This window comes from Rhincodon typus, chromosome 20 (assembly GCF_021869965.1).
Source record: "Rhincodon typus isolate 14 chromosome 20, sRhiTyp1.1, whole genome shotgun sequence".
NCBI classification, from domain to species: domain Eukaryota; kingdom Metazoa; phylum Chordata; class Chondrichthyes; order Orectolobiformes; family Rhincodontidae; genus Rhincodon; species Rhincodon typus.
The window spans coordinates 35,515,679-35,532,546 of record NC_063351.1 but is presented as its reverse complement, the minus strand read 5'-3'; the positions used below and the strand labels follow the sequence as shown (position 1 = coordinate 35,532,546).

The following is a 16,868-nucleotide window of genomic DNA, read 5'->3' as shown; positions in this document are numbered from 1 at the left end:
TAATAATCACCCTCAATGCTGGTGGTAATGGGACTGTTCTTGTAAATTCAACCATACAGGAAAATTCACAGGCCATGTATATGTATGTTAAGGACATGAGCATAAAACCATTATGTAGACTGTACATTCCAAATTTGGAGGGCTCCATCACATAGATTAATGATAAAGGGCAACCAAGAGTCACATCAAGCTAACTGCCTTCTGTATGGAAAACAAAAGAGGACATGAATACCTTGCACATGGCAACATCAGGAAGGGGAGCATTGATTATGGTCATGGAGGATGCACCTCACCGCGTAGAGATGCTTTAGGGCACGCTTTCACACAACACATGAGCGACATGATAAAGGTCCAACGGTTATATTGCCAAATCAATATCTCAAATGTAAAGCATACATCTCAATCCTGAGATTTCTTCACAGATCATACAAATTTGATTTACTTAACCAGCTGCTATCTTAGCTTTGCTAAGACTGAGTAAAAGGAGAAGGAGAGGACAATGACAACAGAATCAGAGACAAGAGGCTGAGGAGGCTGCAGCTGTGGATAAGCACACAGTACATGAAGAGTGCAGCCATTCTCTTCTGCACTGTTGATTAGTCTACTGAGAAAGGTGAAGGAGTTCCAGCTACCTGCAGAAGAAAGAAAGGCAGTGCTGAAGACATTTTTCATGACTCAAGAAACTATCACCTACATTTGCCACTTTCTGCAGGCAGATCTGCAGCCGTGTGGCTTGGGAGGATGCACTGTGTCTGTGGTGCTGAAGATGGCAGCTGCATGGAAATTCTACAGCTCCAACTCCCTTCAATCTTAAACTTTACACGGGTGATATCTCCCACTCGGTGGCCCACAAGTGCATTCTGAAGTTCACCAACATACTTTACAGGAAGGCAATAGTTTTTTTTCAGATCATCATGAACCCAGGAATTCAAGATACCCAGGGCTGACAGATTTTTAGCCAACACTGGGCTTCCCAACTGTGAGCATGTGACACTGAAAGTGTGAATAGAAAGGAATTTCACTTCCTTAATGTCCAGCTTGTTTGCAACCACAGACAACAATTCATGCAGGGGTGTGGCTGCTATCTCAGGAGCTGTCACAGCACTTACATTCTGAACAACTCCCACATTCTGCAAAAGATTACCTACCATATAATCTCCAGGGCTGGCTCATGGGTGAATAGAGAAACCCCCAGAAGGCACGGCTAATGACCCCTGTGCTAAATGTTCATATGGATGCTGAACTTGGCTACAAAGCTGCACATACATCCAATAGGGCCTTCACTGAACAGACAATTGTGCTTCCGTTGCCTGGACTGTTCAGGAGCAGTACCCCAGTGCTTGCCTGGCTGGGTCTTAAGAATAGTCATTGTTTGCTGTACTCTACACAACCCATCTCAAATGATAGGGTTAGAACTTAGAAGAAAGGGACACAGATCCATCTCCTCAGATGAAGATGATGATGAAAAAGGAAGGGAGCCAATGCTATGATGAGGTATCTGAAGAAATCAGGGCAGTAGCGAGACAAGGAGAAAAGGCCCATAAAAACCTGATAGTGGCTGGACTTGAAACTGAGTTATATTGCATGAACATCTGTGGACACTCAGAAATATTAGCTAAATGTGGAGAGATAATCCTGTGCCCAAGAAATTCTTATTAAGTGTTTACCAACATGGTTGCCATGGATTGTAATTGAATTTGTTCCCTTTTTACCAAGAATCTGTTCAGTTTCCTAGCCAGAGCATCAGTGTGGTATTCCGCAAGGTTACTTAGGGACCACACTTGCACAGCTCAAACTTTCATTTACTAGGGGCATCCATCTACTCTGCAAGAGATAGGCTGAGTTACGTTAATTGACAGCTGAAACCTAACCATGTAGCTTAATGTCTCGCATTCCAGAGGTTATGTTCCTCCTGGAGGACAACAGTCAATGTGAGCATGTTTTCCTACCATTATATCTTGATGCCACCTCTGCAGCCACAGCTAAGCTTCAGGATTCCTGATGACTGTTTTGCCATTTTGCCTCAGATGACTTTGATGACTGTTTTCTGTAAGACCTGGGTCCAGAATGCTCCTCACTGCTGGGAAGCTCCTGTACAGGTGCAAACTCCTTGATCTGACTTAACAAAAGTCTTTTGGGTCCTGGTGGAAGGGAGATGGGAGAAGCTGAACATAAATCGTGATTTGGCCTGATATGACAATTCTGGTGTCTATAAATTGTTTCCTTTCCTGTCAGTGCACAATGGCAGCTCCCTTGCCACTTGAGCGGATGGAAAACCAAGAGAGAAGTCAATTACCTATGATCTCCTGTCACCAAGCCAATGTTGCAAAACATCTCTGGCTTGAGCAATGCGAGTTAAGGTTCCCATGTTATCCAGCAGATATTGACTTTTCTGCAAGAGCTGGCTCTCCATGTCAGCAGCCAAGAGCTTGCATGTTAGAAGCACAACACACAGAACCTGGGCAGATTCTTGTGCACATCGTGGAATCTGTGCATGATCTCTCACACTTCTGCTCGTTGTTCTACTACTTGATTCAGTATCTCTGTCAACTCACTAATTCCTGAATTCAGAGGCTCATTATCTGCATGGAGATCAGCAGGTGCTGACGGTCCAAAATCTCTGGGTGCCAGAGATCTTAGCCATTTCTTCCTCCTCTAGCTGTGAATCCGTGTCAGTGCTGCGTGCACCAGAATATGACCACAACACTAGATATGTTACATACTGAAGTGAATGTGCCTACACTGCTGAATTATGAGGAGGAGGCCTTTGTACTGTTGCAACTAAAAGCCCCAACAGTCCATTCTCAGAGATATGCTGTGAGGGGTTGTTAGAGATGGGCTGTGGATGGATCTCTTCAAGTTCTTTTTATTGATATGGGAGTGGGATCCAGAGGCAGCAAAGAAAATTGCAAAGATCTGCTTGTGTTATGAGTTGTCACCCACACTCAAGATTTTGTCGAGGTATAACTGTTTCATGTACAATTGGGAGGAGTTCCTTAGAGATTTGTTCAGTGAATAGATATAGACATCCATTATCCTGTTGATACAGGTGCACCTCCTGTCTGCATCTGCCAGCTCAATAGCCTGTTCCTCAAAGTGGGGTTTGGTCAGCAGCCTTATGTCAGGCATATCCCCAATCTGTGCATTCTCATGTTAATAAGCATGTCCTTCTGCTGCAGAAGAAGTGAAGCATTAAGAGACATTAGCAGAGACACACGGACACTTTGGCTTCATTGTTTACTACAGGTAAAGTTGTGAATTCTTAAATCTGTGACATGAGTTATGGGGGTATTTAGGAGTTAAAGGGATCTGACTGTGAGGTGGTTCAATGTCATCAAATAGCTCGAGTTAATGGGAATCAATAAGGCTTCACTGATGTGCCCTTGGCATGAGTAAACCTGTGGCGAAAAGGTATTGAATGTGTGGGTTCTCAAGCCAGTAGACTGGGGGTGCACGTGTTTTGTAGCGCCCTTTATATTATGAGCATGATATACTGAGTAGATAGCAGCACATACACTGCCAGTTGTAGCAGATCATATATCTTTTAGTGGTTCTAAATCCTGTGTCTCTTGATATTCCACCAAGCACTGACCATTTCTCCATCTATCTTGCTCGAGGTTACGTTGGTCATTCAGAATGACCATGTGTTGCCAACCCTCAGAAACAGTACATCCCTTCTCTCATGGCTATCCCACAAGAAAACCTCAAAGGAGGCAATGCTAAGGTGAGGGGCTGGCTTTTGATGAGTTTTAAGACATGAAGTCATAGAGTCATACAGCACAGAAACAGACCCTTTAGTTCAACTCATCTGTGGCAACCAGGCATCCCAATGTGACTTAGTCCCATTTGTCAGCATTTAGCTCATAGATTTCTAAACATTTCCTATTCACATATCCATCCAGTTGGCTTATAAATATTGTATTGTAGCCACCCCCATGACTTCCCCTGGCAGCTCATTCATACACATACCACCCTCTGCATGAAAATGTTACCCCTCAGATCTTTTTAAAATATTTCCCCTATCACCTTAAACTTACACCCTCTAGCTCTGGAACAAAAACAGAAGTTGCTGAAACAGCTCAGCAGGTCCGGCAGCATCTGTGACGAAAAATCAGAGTTAATGTTCTGGGTCCGATGATCCCTCCTCAGAGCAGGGAGCCTCTAGCTCTGAATTCCCCACCCTAGGAAAAAGATCACGGTTATTCACCCTATCCATACCCCTCATGATTTTATAAACCTCTATATGGTCACCCCTCAGCCTCCACATCTCTAGGAGTGGGTGGCAGGGATAAGCATACTTAAGTGATCCTCCTAGGTTGCCAAAAGTGAAGTTCTCTTTGGGTGCTTTTTAAAATATTGCACTTGGATGATGGAGTTGGAGGTCTTCAGAACCTCCTACCCACAAAACCATAATATTTGGTGATTTACCCCATGCATGAAAATATATGGATCTGAAAAGAATGTGGCCAGGTAGGACAACCCAATCCACCCAAAGCAAGTATTTCACCCACTTTTATACCTGCCTACACTCAGTCTCAGAAAACAAACTTTAGCCTCATGTAAAAACAAAAAGAACTGCGAATGCTGTCTCTATTAACAGCTATTCACTCTCCTAGCCAGATCGTTATCCACTCCTTTATCTGTCCAACTGTTCTTCTCTCTTTGAGCTCTATCCCTACCTATTGCTTACTCCTTACCCTCTCTGCCCACCCTATCTTCTGCATATAAACCAACATTTTCCTAGCTACTATCAGTTCTGAAGAAGGGTCACCAGACCCAAAATGTTAACTGTGATTTCTCTTCACAGATGCTGCCAGACCTACTGAGCTTTTCCAGCAACTTCTGCTTTAGCTTCATGTGTCCACTTCACTTGGTCTTCTCATTCAGGTTTGAAAAGTGCTATCAAAGAAGCCTTCTCAAATCGGTTATCCATCTTGAAGCTGGTACACACTGCAGATGCAGTGTACCAGTGATGAAAGGAAGGAATGTGTGAGATATTGGTCAGAGTGTTGATCAAGCAGGCTGCTTTTTCTTGAATGGTATGGAGGTTCTTGAATATTATTGAAGATCCAGGCACTTGCAGAGCATTTCATCACACTCCTGTGGCTTGTTGCTGCTGGAAAGGTTTGAGGGAATCAGGTGAGTCACTCATTGCAGAATACCTAATCTTTTTCAATTTTGTGAATTCCAAACGTTTCAATGAACTTCTGACAGTGTAGTGATTTTGTCACTTTCAGTGACTGCACAGTCAAGAAGGGCCTACTACTATTTTCTGAAAGAAAACTAGGTATATACTTACATGTATAGCTATATGTGGTATAGCTTTACTCCAATAATTATTCCTTCCAGAAGTCAGAATGATAATTTATTAATATGTTTGAAAAAACCTTTTATTCGTTACAAGAAAAAGGAACTTTATGTAAGGGTGAGAAAATGTCTAAATTATCTTTTTAAAGCCTTAAGCAGGAAAGGAACTAAAAACAAAATGTAATTAAACCCAAATTTGCTTACCGTAAAAACTCAGGATCTGTTTGTGGTTTTTGACAAACTTTTACTTTTTCTTCTTCCAAAGCCTTTGTGTTAAAAATAACTGTAGTCAGCTCATCCTCAATACCTGAAAAACAATGATGGTAATTCTATCTTTGCAGCTAACACAGAAATCTACCAGTCAGAAATAATCCATGTACAATAACTCAATACTCCCTCATTTGAAAATGACCTCAGCTCTAATTTTTGTTAGCTTCATTTACAAACTAAACCAATTAAATTACAATCACAGAGCTAACATTTTGGGTCCGATGACCCTTCCTCAGAACAGTTCTGAGGCAGTGTCACCGGACCCGAAACGTTAACTCTGTTTTTTCCTTCACAGATGCTGCCAGACCTGCTGGGCTTTTCCAGCAACTTTGTTTTTGTTCCTGATTTACAGCATCTGCAGTTCTTTTGGTTTTTAAATCACAATCACTCTAGCTGAGGTTAAATGTAAACTTTTCTGGACTTTTACAGCGTACCCCTATCTCTTATAATTAAGGATTATGTTATTATGTGCAAATTTATGGTGACTGATTTATAAATAGCTCAATGATATCTCAGTCACATCTGCTATTGCTTAATTTTCTGCCGCATTATCACCTTAATCTTCAATCACTGAACAAACACTTTGCTATAATATAGTGTCACTGTTTTTTGTTATTCTTTCATGGTACGTAGATGTCATTGGTTCAGCATTTATTGCCCTTACCTAATTGCCCTTGAGAAGTTAGTGGTAAGCTGTCTTTTTGAACCACTGAAGTCCATTTGGTATAGGTATCCGCACAACACTGTTGGGAAGTAGTTCCAGGACTTTTGACCTAATGACACTGAAGGAACGGCAGTACATTTCCAAATCTGGATGGTGGTGGCATTCCCATGTATCTGCCCTTCTTCCTAGATAATAGTGGTAACTGGTTTGAAAGGTGCTCTCCAACGAGCCTTGATGAATTTCTGCAGTGCATCTTGTAGATGTCACACACTGCCACTACTCCGCATTAGTGGTGGAGAGAGTGGATGTTTGTGAATGTGGTACAAATCATGCAGGTTGCTTTGTCTTGGATGGTGCCCAGCTTCCTAAGTGTTGTTGGAGCTGCACTCATCCAGCAAGTGAGAAATATTTCATCACACTCCTCACTTCTGTCTTATAGATGGTGAACAGGCTTTGAGGAGTCAGGAGGTGAATCACTAGTTGGAAGGGTCCACACCACTGGCCTACTCCATATTTATTTGTTTAGTCCAGTGTAGCTTCTAGTCAATGACAACTCCCCAGGATGTTAATAGAGAATGACAGGCTGCCAGATCTCCCTGCACATCTCTTGCAATATTCCATTAGGAAAAGGCAGATGCATAACCACCCATTAGCCTCACCAATTCACAATCTTTTGATGTCACCTTGATGTCACACAGCTCAACTTACAAGATGTAATGCAGCAACCCAAAAAGCTTCTTAGAAATGCCACTTCCCTTCGTAACAGCAGGAGCACAAGAAAGGAGGGAATACCACCACTTTAAGTTTCCATCTAAGTCATGCATTATCCTGACTCAAATGTATAGTATGTTACATGTCACTGCGTGACAATCCTTGTTCTCTATCTTATTATGGACATATTTTTATCACAAAAATTGAAATAAAGAATCCATTTAATATAGTGCTTTTCAACACTTCATGATATTTTAAAGCTTTATTGCCAATAAAGTACACTTTTTTGAAAGAGCAGTCACTACTGTTACTTAGGGAATGAAGCAGCCAATTTGTGCGAAGGAGTCTCCTGCAAACAGCAACGTGATAGTGATCAGTTAATGACCACCTTTTGTATGTTGACCAAACTTATAAACATCAGCCAGAATGTCAGGAATAACTCCATGGCCCTTTTATGGAATAGTGCTATGGGATCTTTTACAAATGTACTCCTAACTATCTCACACAAAACGTTCTCATATTTGATTCTTCTTACACGCTCCTCGGCCACACTTATTTCTTAAATGACCTGTCCTTTTTGCAGTCATACAGGACTCAATCAACAAGGTCTTGATCAACATTTTTTAAAGAATCCACTCAGCACTTTATAGCCTTAACTAATGTTTTTCCTTTTCTCTTCCTTCCCTTTCCAAGATTCTTTCAGTCCAATACTTCACTGTCACAATTAATTATTTCGTTTCAATTACTAGCTCAACCAGTAACAACTATTTTTACCTTTCAACCTTTACACGGCTCTATTTGGTAACCTCAATTCTTACTTCCAACGGTTAAAATTTTAAGTCCCAAACTCCCTTCCAGACATTCTGTCTAATTTCTTCCCACTCCTCATGAAAACACTAAACTCATCTGAACCACTTCAGTCCAGGTGTAATCCACTGCTTACATCCTTTGTTCCAGCAATCCCTCCCCCCAAACCCCACTCACTAGCTCCCCCGCCACGCATCTCCATCTCAACACTCCCTATTATAGATTGTTTCTTTTCCTGTCTCAATCTGTCACCCCTTCACAGCACCATGAAAATGCATTGAATACTGGATGGCCCCCTGTTATGCTTTGGCAGGAGGACCTTATACGGTGGTCTTTCCCCACTACACCTTGGCAGCAGCTGCACCAAGCTTTAGTATATAGTCCTAGACCTTGGAATGTGCCAGTCTGCAACAGTCAGGGTCAACTTTTTAAACCGGAAGGCTAGCAAGTTTCGGGCAGACCAAAGAACATCTTTCACGGAGTTATGGTCCTCCGGGTGGAGTTGATCTTTGCCTTGGTGTGCATCCCAGGGAACAGACCATACAGCACACAGTCCCACGTCATGAAGCTGCTTTGGACGAACCTTGACAAAAACCACTCCAGTTGTCTCCAAATTTTCTTTGCATAGGCACATCCCAGAAGGAGGTGTATGACAGTCTCGTCCCCTCTGCAGTCACTTAAGAGGGCAGCATAAAGGATCTCACAGGGAGAGCCCTTCTCACCAACTTAGTGTCATTACTTACTGAGGTTCTACCGGTCCCCGGTGTTGTGAAGGATAGGCCTGGCCTCGTTGTCGCGGACCGCTCCAAGTAGTTGGACCTTTCCACAGCACCTGTCTTTTGTGGAGAAATTTCTGAAAGAAAACACCTTTGACCAGAAGCCCATCAGGAAGTGGTCAGCACATAGCGTCCTTCGGGACAAAGACAGTGTTGATCTTGACGAGTGGTTCCCTGTGCAGACTGTCATAGTCATTTGGCAGAATGCCTCATCACCAGATGTGGGTCACATTGATACAATAGACATGGTTACAGAAAGTATGAGCTGCTGTTCTGCCATGTGTCCATATGATATCATTAGAGAGAGAATGGTGCTTATGACACTCAGCAGCATTAAACATTTCAGATCCCTTCAGACCTTACTTCCTGTCTACTCTATTATCCGATTTACTGTGAGCACTATGGGAAATTTACATCTATAATGTTATATGCTCAGATATTACCTGGCCGCAACATGTTAATTAGAAATTATAATTCACCAATCACAGATGATTAACAACTGTAAACAGATAATATTAGCCAATAGGTCGATAACCTTGAAGGTTGCTCTGGAGTTGATGAATTTCTTCTTTTAGCTCATTTTTCTGCTTTTGGAGAGCATTCAAATGAATATTTTTTTGTTCAAGACATTTCATATCTAAAACACAATAATAAAAATAATTACATTTTGCATTTTTATTTCTTTTTAAACATTAGGATACTAACTGTGTTTTGGCCAGAATTTAACAACTTCAATATTTAATAACCCATTAAAGTTCCAAGATTTTAAATTATTGATGAGAATCTGCTGAGCTAAAACCAATTTTCTAGAAATTATGTGCCACTTTCGGCATTGCGTTCACTAGTGTCATAGCCCCAGCTGATGTTACTACTGGACAAGTCAGATCCCAGAATGAAATTTACACAAAGGAAATAAAAAACATAAACCAAGCTTTCTAAATATAACAGTTAGAAATATTTCAAAACACTTGGGAAGACAAAGTTCCATCTACTCTCCAATGCCATCACTTTGCAGTTAAGCAAAATTGAGAGAAACTCTTTCCCTAACAAACCTGTAGGAAGGGTCTAGGCCCGAAACATCAGCTTTCCTGCTCCTCTGATGCTGCTTGGCCTGCTGTGTTCATCCAGCTCTACACCTTGTTATCTCAGCTTGACATAATAACAGCTTCTTCTCAATTCCAGGCCCATAAGCTTTGAAGTCTCTCCCCGGATCACTCACCAACTGAGTTTAAGCTTCCAGTCTTTTACTAAGCTGTGGAGTTCTAATGAAATAATCTTGGTCTGGAAGTTTCATTGAGATAACTTATTTCCTTATTTGCTCTGAACAATCTTCTTTGGAGAAATCATATTTGCTTCTGACCCCAGTCAAGCTTCCTTTGAACTACTCAACAGCTTTTGAACTAACATTTTAAAAAGAAACCTGCTCATCCTACCTTCCTTTAAACTAATTGCTTAACATTTTAGGTAGTCTCCATTCCTCATTAGTACTTCATTGGGGGTTGGTTAGCCCAGTAGCTGGACATGTTTTTTTGCAATGCAGAATGATGCCAACAGCACGGGGTCAATTCCTGCACCTGTTGAGGTTACGATGAAGGATTCTCCTTCTCAACTTCTTCCACACTCGTCTTAGGTGTGATGACCCTCAGCTTAAGCCAGCACTGATCATCGCTCTTTAATGACAGGGCTGCTCTATGGTCCAGTACCTTTTCAGTAATATCACTCAGCCATTGGATCTGATTCAATTTCTGAATTATCTGTTTGGTATAACTCTTAGAATTAAGAATTTCTATGTTGTGTTTCTACGAATAAAGTTGAGCTGACACGTCAGCTCATTCTCCTTACCCACATCACTTTCATGTAAATTGTTGAGCATTGTATCCAACAACTGAATTGTTAAGATTTGCTAAATTGAATCCTGGGATGACAGGACTGACATATGAGGAGAGATTGAGTCAGTTAGGATTGTACTCAGTGGAGTTTAGAAGAATGTGGGGGGAAATCTCGAAAAATAACTTATCAAATTCTAACAGGACTATACAAGTTAGATGTAGGAAGGCTATTCCCAATTGTGAGGAAGTCCAGAACCAGAGTTCATAGTATAAGGAGTAAACCTTTTAGCATTAGGTGAGGCTAAATTTCTTCATCCAGAGAGTGGTGGGACTGTGGAATCCATTGGTACAGAAAGTGGTTGAGGCCAAAATGTTGAGTTTTCAAACATAAAATATATATAGCTCCGTGGCTAAAGGGATTAAGGGATGTGGGAGGAGGGAAGGATTAGGGTATTGAGCTCAATAATCAACCATCGTATTGAATGGTGGAGTAGGCTTGAGGAGTCGAACGGCCTACACCTGCTTCTATCTTTTATGCTTCTATGTCATCTTCCTGTTTCATAGACTTCTCTTCATCCTGTTCTAGTCTATAAACATGAGATATAGTCAAAACATAGTTAGGAAAAATCCAAGATATTCCTCCTGTAACATCTGTTTGTTTTACCTCCACTAGTTATTCCACCGGCCTCAATGAGGCAAATGATTTTTGAACCAGACAGGTCATTTCCCAAAATAAAATTGATTTTTTCCATAGGTATTTGCTCCAACAATAATTTATCCATTTACATGACACTATTCAATCCTACCCAATGTACACATCTAATTGATATTTTCTTCTTCTTGACCCCTCTGGAAGATAAATAGCATCAGACAGCAGTGACTGACTTGCCTCATTGTCTCTCGATAACTTCATTGGTTTTTCTCTTTGATTTGAAGTATAATGAAGTACTTCTCCTTTTGAGACAAAATATTCAGAACCTTCAGTTTTCTGATGCTCCTTATAGCTTTATGAAGATATCTTCATGATGGTTTAACCGCTAATGCTCTGTTAGCCTTCAAAGTTTTCAAATAATCCACTGCTATATCTTCTATTCACACAAAGCTCTTAGAAACATTCAAAAGCATTTTAAACATTCATACAATAAACTTCACCCACAGGCACTGTATGCCCTGCACCTCCACTTACCCATTTCTTTTAAAGAGACACAAATCACTCTTAAATTCAATGAATACAGATCCCAACAAGAACTCTCACTTGTTATGATATTACTATCGGACAGATCAGATGCCAGAATGAAATATGGCATGATAGATTTTTTTTTTCTTTTATTAGTGTGGCAATCTTTCACTGAAACATAAGCATACTAGGCTGCAGATTTAGTTTAAATAATATAACAGCCACACATTACAAAAATAAATAAAACTAAAATAAACAAAGCTATCAAGAATATAACTCAGTTGAAATATTTCAAAACAAGGAAGAAAACAAAATCTCATCTAGTTCCCAATACTATCAATTTAGAGTTAATCAAAATCCAGAGTTTCCTTCCCTATCAGATCAGCAAGTTTGATTTCAATATTCTCAATTCTACTCCCATGAGTTGTAAGACCCATTCTCTTCAGCACTCACCCAATTGACTTCCTCAATCTTTCAATAATCTACAGAATTCTCACCAAATACTCCTAGTCAGAATGTTATACAAACTACAAATTTTGACTGAAGTAAGTTTGTTTCCTCAACTGCTTTGAACAATCTTTGTTTCTAGGAGAGATTATACTTGCTTCCGATCATAGTCCGATGTACTTCGGAATATGCAAAAGATTTTGAACTAATCTTTAACAAAACTTGCTTATCTTAGCTTCTGGTAAGCTAATGGCTTAACATTTTCTTTCCCTGGTCAGAGACCCAACAGTAAATATAAACTTTCATTAAAACTCCAGATGCACATATTGGTTTAAAATCACACTTCCAAAAAGACTGACCCAGATAATTTTAAAATGCTTTCACAAAAATAGACCAAATCTGAAACAAATCCACAGAGGCAGGTATCCCGACAGCATGTCACCCTTTATTTACATGTGCATAGTACACGAGCTGTGGCCAGCCAGCTCAGAGTGAGGAGATTCTGAATCTCCTGGTTATATTGGTCAGCCAGGGCTTTCCTGATTGGTCCAGATTAACAACACCAATCAAGGATCTTGTAGTCAACAAGATCCACCTGGCTCCAATCATTACATCCCTCACCCCCTAAGTCTGGGAATGTAGGCCTGGATCGCTCTTGTAGCTTTTCCTGACCTTTTCGCCCCAGGTCCAGTTTCCCTGACTCGGACTCTGAATCTGGCAGCATGTACTGGACTGTAGCCCATCTTTTGTGTCTGGGGCGTCTCGGGAGACTTTCTTCCACTTCTTCCGGCGGTAATGGTATCAAAGCTCCGAGGTTTCCTTGACACAGACAGGGTAGGGGAGAACCTATAGTTTCCAACAGGCCTTCTGGCTGTTCTGAGGGGACAGGTATGTTTTGTTCCTGTCCTGTTTGCGAGGTGACAGTTTTCAGGTGATCCACGGGTTTTTTCAGGACTGGATCACCAACCTGAACACGGGACCTGACCTCGCACCAACCTCGCCTTATACTCAAACAGGGCCATTCCTACCAAATTTTATCCTCTGAAATAAATTGTCTCTCTTACTTAGAGGAGGCACGTGGCTGGCATTGGTATTCCTCTTTCCATTTTGCCCTCCCCCCAGATCTGGAAGTATCGGGTTTAATCTGGTGTGGAGTCTTCTCTCCATCAGCAACTCTGCTGGAGCTATCCCTTCGTTGCGTTCCTCATGGTTCTATAATCAAACAGGAATTGGGACAGTTTGATATCAAGTGACGCTGTAGGCTGTTTCTTTAAGCCTGCCTTCAACATTTGGACTGCTCTTTCTGCTAGACCATTGGATGATAGATGGTATGGACTTGTCCTTATGGGTTGAACCCCATTTGACTTCTGGAAATTTTCAAATTTCCTGCTGGTAAATGACCTCCCATTGTCCATGACCAATGTGTCTGGAAGGCCATGTATCGCGAATAATGTTCACAGCTTCTCAATTGTCATCCCCGAGTTTGCTGAACGACCTTTATGCACTTCCAACCACTTTGAATGGGCGTCCACAATGACATGAACATTGAGCCCATGAAAAGGACCGACAGAGTCAACATTCAACCGTGTCCAGGGTTTACCCAGCCATTTCCACGAATGTGGAGGCACTGATGGTGGCAATTTTTGTTCTTATTGGCACTCTGGGCATTGCCCCACAATGCAGCTATGTCGACATCCAACCCCGGCCACCAGACATAGCTTCTTGCTAGCATCTTCATTTTGGAAACCCCTGGATGACCCTGGTGGAGTTCAGCCAGTATCTGGACAACCACCCTTGGCTCCCCACAGTAATATGCCATCCTCTACGGTGATCTGGTCTCGTCGGGTCCAGAAAGGCTTCAGTCCTGGTTGCGATGGTCTTTCTGTTTCCCCCATTACCACCAGCTATTTTAGTTTCGCTAGAACAGCGTTTTCTTGTATCCATAGTTGGATATTGTCAGTGGTGATTAGAAGGGTATCCAGGAAGTTTAAAAACCAAAACTGGCTCTTCCAGGGGAGGCATCACTGGTGGATTATCTGCCAATGAGAGGCGGCTCAAGGCATCCGCATTAGCAGATTAGCATTAACACTGGTGTTCTAACTTTTATTTGTATGCAATGGGAATGAGGGCCCAACACTGAATTCTACTAGAACCTATAGGTGGCACTGCCTTGCCTTGTTCAATAGCCCGAGCAGCTACTTCACCAAATCCACGTCCGTAAAAGTATTGGTGGAACTTCCTAACACCAAAGATGACTGCCAAACCTTCCTTCTCTATATGGACATATTTGTGTTCGGCATCAGCCAAAGTCCAGAAGCATATGCTATCAGGTATTCCTCTTCGTTGGGTGACTGGTGAACCAAAACTACCCCAATATCAAACGGGGAGCCATCACATATCAGCACTACCTCTCGCTTCAGATCATAATGGTCCAATAACTTAGACGACGATAGTTGCTTTTTCACTTCTCACTCATGGCTACGCAACCATTTCCAAGGCTGACCCTTTTTCAACAGCAGGTGTAAGGGTGCCAAGGTTACATATAAATTTTCTGTAATAATTCACTAACCCAAGGAAAGACCTAAGCTCCAGTACAGACGTTGGAGTCAGGGTTCCTTTGTTCATCCTCACTTTCTCTTCCAAGGGATGTAACCTGGTTTTGTCAACTCTGCAACCGAAGTACATCACTTAGGGTGCCTGCAGCACATGTTTTTACCTTCTAAGGTAAGCGCCTGCCTCGAAGAAACTTTTAAACACTATGTCCAAGTTCTCCAAGTGGTCTTTATTTGTCTTCCCTATTATTAATACATCATCCAGAAAAATGGCACCCTAGGGTAGCCCTTGTAAAATGTTCACCATGGTGTGCTGGGAAAGGGTGCAGGCTAATGATACCTCAAATGGCAGTCTTGTATATAAACACTTCATAAAATCCCTACAGTGTGGAAACAGGCCTTTTGGCCTAACAAGTCCACACTGACCCTCGCAGCATCCCACCCAGACTCATCCCCCTATAAACCCACGTAAAATACACTCCCTGAACACTACAGGCAATTTAGCATGGCCAATCCACCTAGCCTGCACATCTTTGGATTGTGGGAGGAAACTGGAGCACCCGGAGGAAACCCACGCAGACATGGGGAGAATGTGCAAACTCCACACAGACAGTCACCTGAGGGTGGAATCGAACCCGGGTCCCTGGCGCTGAGAGACTGCAGTGCTAACCATAGCGTACAGCTGGGAGTCCTCATCCAGTCATAATTGCAGATAGGCGTGGCTCATGTCCAGCTTCATAAGGGACTGACCCCTCCACCCACCAACTTTGCGTACAAATTCACTATGCAAGGGATTGGGTATTTTTCCAGCTGCGAGAAGCAGTTTACCGTTTGCTTAAAATCCCCACAAAGGCCAACTGAACCGTCAGGCTTCACAATCTGTATGACGGATGCTACCCATTCTGCAAACTGCACTGGCTTGATGATTCCTTCACTGTCCAGCTTCTTGATTTCCATCTCTACTTTTGCCCGCAAGGCAAATGACACTGGGCAGACCTTGCAAAATATCAGAATTGCTTCCTGGTTAACATGTAAAGTGGTTTTAGCCTCTTTGATAGTCCCAAGCCCTTCTTGAAAAACTCCTGTGTATTTCACTAGGATTTCACTGAGGCAGCCATTTTCTAATCAAAAAACGTTGAGCAAATCTAGGTGAATTTTTCTCAGCCAATTCACCCCAGTAGGCCTGGGCCTGAGCCTTTTGTTACCTTCAGTGGTAACTGCACCAATTGCTTCTCACAGGAGACCAGAACCAAAGTCATACCCTTGATCTGCAACAATTCCCTAGCATATATTCTCAGTCTGGCTGAGGTCTTGCACAAACCTAAGGGTTGGAGTCCTGAGCGCATCTTGTTAAAGACAGATTCTGCAACCATAGACACAGCTGTGTCGGTATCGACTTCCATGGGAACCGGGTGACAATTTAACCAAACATGAATTTTAATTGGTTATGATTTGGATGTTGCTAAGCAACTTAATTGTTCCAACCGACATGTAGAAGACTTTGCAGGGTGTGCACTCTCCTGGGTAACGGCCTACGAGTTTTCTTTCCCAAGTCAGATCTTATAGGACTCTTGTGCTAACTCGAGTCCACATACCAGCAGCAACTACAATAGCTTGTCAGCCCAGATTCTGAAGAACCTTTTAGCTAACTGGCTTAGGCTCAGATTTATTGTGCAATTCTGCTGTGGGCTGGCCTCGGGTCCCTCTGCTCAGGATGTGCCCTGTGTGAGGCTTTGCAATTGCCTATGCTCAAGTGGTGTTCTCCAAGCTCAGTTGGACAGGTGAGGATGTCCACTTCCATTGTGATGTCCTATAGCTCCAATGCTCCATTTGCCACATTTTCTAATGACAGAGCCAGGTGTAGTGCCTGCTTGAAGTCCAGTTGGGCTTCAGCTAGTAGACATTTCTGCATGGTTATGTCATTTATCCCACATACCAAATAGTGTCCTAGTATCTCATTCAGGTTTAACCCAAAATCACATGCCTCTGCCAGCGTCTCAACCTCGTCAAAAATCCCGATACGGATTCACCCAGTTCTCTAATAGTGGAATAAAACTGAAAGCATTTCAGAATTAGAGGAGGTTTGGGGTCATAATATTCCTTAACCAACTCTGTCAACTATTGGAAGGTTTTAGTGTCTGGTGTTTTTAGCAAAGCTAAGTCCCTTATAACCAAAAAGACTACGGCTCTGCAAGCAGTCAGATGGATTACTCTTTGCTTTTCATCTGTCCCAATATCATTTGCCTGGAAAAAAATATTGCATTCTTTCAACATACTGGGCCCAGTCTTCGATAGCAGGATCAAACGAGGCAAGCTTCCCAAATAAAC

The 16,868-nt window shown here is 42.1% G+C and overlaps 1 protein-coding gene across 5 annotated transcripts in view; it reads right to left on the bottom strand.

Moving 5' to 3' along the window:
* Positions 1-16,868, bottom strand: part of ccdc172 (coiled-coil domain containing 172) — a 124,499-nt gene that overhangs the window by 17,312 nt on the left and 90,319 nt on the right. For 4 of the 5 annotated variants that reach the window (XR_007264292.1, XM_048609028.1, XM_048609027.1 and 1 more), the window contains 2 exons: positions 9,071-9,172; positions 5,512-5,614 (listed from right to left, as the gene is read on the bottom strand). Coding sequence is in view for 4 of the 5 variants with exons in the window: in XM_048609028.1 (XP_048464985.1) it covers positions 5,512-5,614; positions 9,071-9,172 (205 nt within the window). In the remaining variant the exon portion in view is untranslated. The remainder of the gene's footprint in view (positions 1-5,511; positions 5,615-9,070; positions 9,173-16,868) is intronic. The other variant, XM_048609029.1, reaches the window with a different exon arrangement.